Raw genomic sequence first — 4731 nt, 5'->3', positions numbered from 1 at the left:
TTCAACCTTCCCCCAAACTTCTGGAGACAATTTCTTTCTGAAAACATGAGAAAAGGAGATCCACTGAAGAAAGCACGAGAACTAGCAGCTAGCTTTCTTTCCTTCTGTTCTATCGTGGTGTAGCATTCAGGCAAACCCAGATCTATCAGGGACTTTACACTGTAGCTCAGGTTTTGGTCACCACTAGCTCCAGCTTCAGAAGACAAGTGCAGCCGCATTGCTCAAATAGATTTTTTTTCTTGTTCTTTTTTTTTAGAGCTGCACTTACTGTAATTTTAAAAATCCAATTTGTCTATCTGAACCCTGCATAGCCAGGAGGACACTGTGATTTTTGTATAATGCTTGATTAGATTTTTATGAAAATGTAATTTTTATTTTTCTGATTAGGAAAAGACTAATTATATTTTATAGCTACAAACAAACTTTTTTTTTTTCTTTTTTTTTTTTTTCTTTTTATTTGCCTCAGCACTGTGAGGTGAAGACTCTTCTACTATATCTAAGATCATTCAAAAAGTGCTTTTCAGGTCAGATGTCAAATATGGACAGGAAACTGTATGCTGGAAAGGGGATCTTGTGAGGCAAAATGGACTAAGAAAAGAATAAATTTAGGGACTAATGCCCTTAAGTAAGACTGAGACATGGCAATATACGATGCTGAAGGTTTCATTTTTACTCTATGGAGAGTGAAATGCTTCCGCTTTAATAAGCTGACCATATTCCAAAATTAGTGTGGTTGTTACAATATTGTGCATGAATTACTGGCCTAACCCTGCAAGAACAGTATTTGATTTGTGCAAACGTCCCTTGCTGCAATTTAGAGAAACAAGAACCTGGCATGTTGGTTACTGGTGCAGGGTATCTGTCATTTCTGTAAGAAAAACATGAAGCATAGGGTTTGCTTTTTTGGGTGTCACTTCTTGGAGTGAGTACCTAAAACAGATGTATTTTTTTAAGTATGAAACAAAATCTAGTTATTGATTAAAAAGTATATAAATACAAATAAAAAAAGCTCGAAGCTTATGAAGTGACTCCACAGAGTTCAGACCTTTAGCAGTATAAACATAATATAAAGTTCATTGTCTGTAGTATTGTGCCATGACATTAGTCTCACCAAGACAAAATGCCACTTTGCAGCAAGCAATAAATCTGACAAAGCATTTTTAAACATAATGCCCTAACTTGCTAAGACAGGCTTTTACACGCTTCCAAACTCTTCTCCCTGAAAATTAACCCCGTTGATTCTTCAAATGTTAAGGGTCTCGGGCAAAAGTAAACCAAAGGCTGAAGTAAAACAACCATCCCCTTGGAACTGAACGAAAACTTATATCCAGGAGGGATCAGTCTAATTTCATATACATATATATATGTATGCCATACACATATATATGAAATTAAAATAGAGACACACATGACTTGGGCATCAGAAGGGGACTGCTACTTTCATACATTCATAAATAGCTGCTGAACTCTCTACTCATGAAGAAGCTCTTGTAGGCAGTTTGGGGATTTGAAAATCTCAGGGACCTCACTGTCCAGCTTACAGATGACCTTGTATATGGCCTTCTTCCAGGAAGGATCAACATCTTTGCCTGCGATAATGGCATTGAAAAACTCCCGTAACGTGATCTGAGCCACTTCCAGGAATCTCTCTGGAACCTGCTGATACAAGGAGACAATGGCATTAATACAGTTTTCAATTTCAAGTCTCTGGTTCTTCAAAGGAAACTGAGCTAAGTTCTTTCTTTCAGAAAGGGGCTTACATAGCACCTGCATTTTCTAAATGTGGCAGCCCTCTATTCTCTTATGCAAAGCTGTTATATATAGTACTATAGCAATAACTTTTATAACATGTGTTAGAGATCTTTGTAAAGTCTACTGACAGAATGTAGGTAACAAAATGTTACTGTCTGAGTTGAGAGAGGAGGGGATTTATAGGATATAATTAGCAGGAGGGGAAACAAGCACAATTATCTTTAAGGAAAGAAATCTCTGCTTGATATTTCACCCGTGCATTTATGGCCACGTTCCCCTCTCCATGTGAGAACTAATATGAAAGTTATGCATGCACAGAAAGCCCTTTGTACCTTTGTGCTTGACTTTGGCCACAACCAGTGCTGAAAGCAGTCAAAGAAATGGGGTATTTCTGAATGTTGTTTGTAGTTTAAAACCCATCAGGCAGGAAAGCCTTCAGCTAGTGGCTTGCTTCTGTGGCTGCTATGCATCAGAACCCCATAAAATGGCTTTCTCAAGAGACATTACGGTCTTTCCTTCTTTTTCAGGAACACACATATACCACCCTAACCTCTTTAACGGGTGCATTGTGCTCCAAGTGGCTTCTGAGCTGGGATGCTTTAAACTCATTTGTGGTTTCTAAATGTCACTGTCACTTCATGGGTAAGTCAAACACCCAGCTAGAAGGAACGTGCCACTCTCAGAAGCCCCTGAACAACGGGTGAATGTTAAAAAACACAGTTACCTCCAAACTTTAGTAATTCATTCTAAGTAGTTATCTCAGGCACCAGCACCACCTCCTCACCCTTTGCCTTAAAAGATTCCAAAGCAATTGCTCTAATGAACTGCAGTGCAGTTGCAAGGTTGAGGTAATCTCCATAAAGGTATTATTTTCCACTTTTATCACGGAAATATGGCTTCACAGCTCCAGAACTGCTAATACAAAGCCGGCCAGTAGCCAGCATGCTTATAATAGCAAGTATTCCCTCACTGCTAGTCTTTGTCCCCTCCGGCAAGAGGAGTTCTCCGACCTGCACTAGGAGCTGCTTGAACCATTCCCGTGGCAAACAGACACTTGGGCAGCTCACTGATTTACTGAATTCATGTCACACAGCCCCTTATTCTCTACTTCAGGCTTTTCTTCTTGTCCCTTTGGAAGCTGCGCTCAAAAAACTTCTCTGGAAATGTGTGTGATCAATCTGATATAACAGAGCCCTGGAGCCTCACTCACCTATCATTGTTAGGGAAACACCAGCAGTTTGATAGCCATCAAATAAGCATGAGATCAGCTCCCCCTGACACCAGCTGACAAATTCTGCTTCCAGAAGCCCCAGAGAAGTCCTCTGCCTACCTCTGAGAGTGAAATCCAGTCCCCACATGTTTTTGGTATTTTTTGCTCCCAAAAGCATCTATGGAAATTTTTTCATTCAACAGGGTGCACAGAAAGACACATGTTTACAGATGGTCTCTTCCAGCAATAATTAAGAGAGAAAAAATTAACTATTACGTTTCACTTACTCCAGCTCAAAGAGATGACTTAAAACTCCCCATAACCACTCAGATGCTCAGGAATTTGGTAACATATCTACAGAAAATACCATGATTTTCTCATTCTTGCATTGCTGTAAAAAATTGACATTCTTAGCTGTTCATGCAGTTCAATGCTCATACACTGTGCATCACCCTTGGTATTGCTGGACACTAACCAAAGGGAAGGAGTTTCTGACTACATGATATTTGAAATCAGCAAAAGGAGTAGATAACTAAATTTATGGAATAGACACTGATGTTAGCTCATGAGAACAAAACCTTTTGATTTTGGTATCCACTCCAGAGGACCAACACTAGATGTCTTTCTTCCCTTCCAAGCTGCTGGAGATGAGAAAGGCAATTACAAGCACCTACATGAGAAGCATGAAGTCTAAATGCACAAAGTCCTACCTCTCCTTCCTACCTCATGGTTACACCCATGACAACTTTAAGCATGGAAATGACAACCTGGGTTTTAAGTTGGGCCTTTGCCATTCAATTTCTACCTGTGCATTTGAAAGTTTTCCAGGTAGAGGATGCTGCTTTTCCATGGAGTAGACAGAGTGAAACCCCTGAACCTGTAGCTTCCATGCCTTCCACTGCTGTAGTGACACACAGGCTTTTTTTTAGACTGGGAGTTTTGAGATCCAAATTTTAAGGTCCAACTTTATTGTACCTGAGTCACCTCTTTGAACCTGGTACAACAGGCTGCAGAGAGCAGCCCACAAACATAACAGTGAACAATCCAATAATGAACAAAGCCCTGTGGGGGCTTTGAAGAGACCCAACTTTTCAGCTTTTTCTTCCTCTGGAGGATTCACCTTGTAATGCTGAGTTCCTAAAGATCACCCCTACTCCTAAGGCATTAGAACCATTCATAGTCCTTTCCTTTTGGGATGTTATTAGCAACTTTTCATGTCAGACTGGATTACACACGTCATTTTGCATGTTGTAATATGAATGCCATTGTGATTAATCCCACAGGATGGTAAATCAGCCAACACTTTTCCTTTCTAGAAAGAGTATCTGCAGTGGTTTTTATTGTTTGGGGTTTTTTGGGGTTTTTTTTTGGTTTTTGTTTTTTTTTTTTAGGTAAGAGAATACTAGTGAAGCCCAGAGCCTGAAAATAAATATTTAAATGCATGGGTAGTTATATTTTTCAGTGGGCAATTAATCAGTCAGCCATGTTAATTATGTGTCTGGGGGTGGCATTTCCCTGACCCTAAGTGATGGCGACCTATTCAGAGCATCTTTACACCTAACTGACTGAACATCTCTGGAGAAGGAACATCTGCATAAAATGCTTCAGTGACAAATAAACTCTATCTACATTGCTTTTAATAGAACCAACAATCCCTAGTATGAACCCAGGGCATTTTCTTAGCATCAGGTGGCAGCAGTCAATCAAAGAATCACATTGTGCATTCACCAGGAGGAAAGACAATGAGGTCTGGTCGAGGGAGTCTAGGT

At 39.9% G+C, this 4731-nt stretch overlaps 1 protein-coding gene across 2 annotated transcripts in view; it reads right to left on the bottom strand.

Moving 5' to 3' along the window:
- Window positions 1-421: 421 nt before the first annotated feature.
- Window positions 422-4731, bottom strand: part of PROX1 (prospero homeobox 1) — a 45099-nt gene continuing 40789 nt past the window's right edge. For both annotated transcript variants that reach the window (XM_083857926.1, XM_083857927.1), the window contains one exon: window positions 422-1656. In XM_083857926.1, the coding sequence (XP_083714052.1) occupies window positions 1471-1656 (186 nt within the window). In that variant the 3' untranslated portion in view covers window positions 422-1470. The remainder of the gene's footprint in view (window positions 1657-4731) is intronic.

This window comes from Zosterops lateralis, assembly GCF_965231275.1.
Source record: "Zosterops lateralis genome assembly, chromosome: 3".
Classification (NCBI taxonomy): domain Eukaryota; kingdom Metazoa; phylum Chordata; class Aves; order Passeriformes; family Zosteropidae; genus Zosterops; species Zosterops lateralis.
The sequence above is the reverse complement of the archived record's forward strand: the minus strand, read 5'-3'. Positions and strand labels throughout refer to the sequence as shown.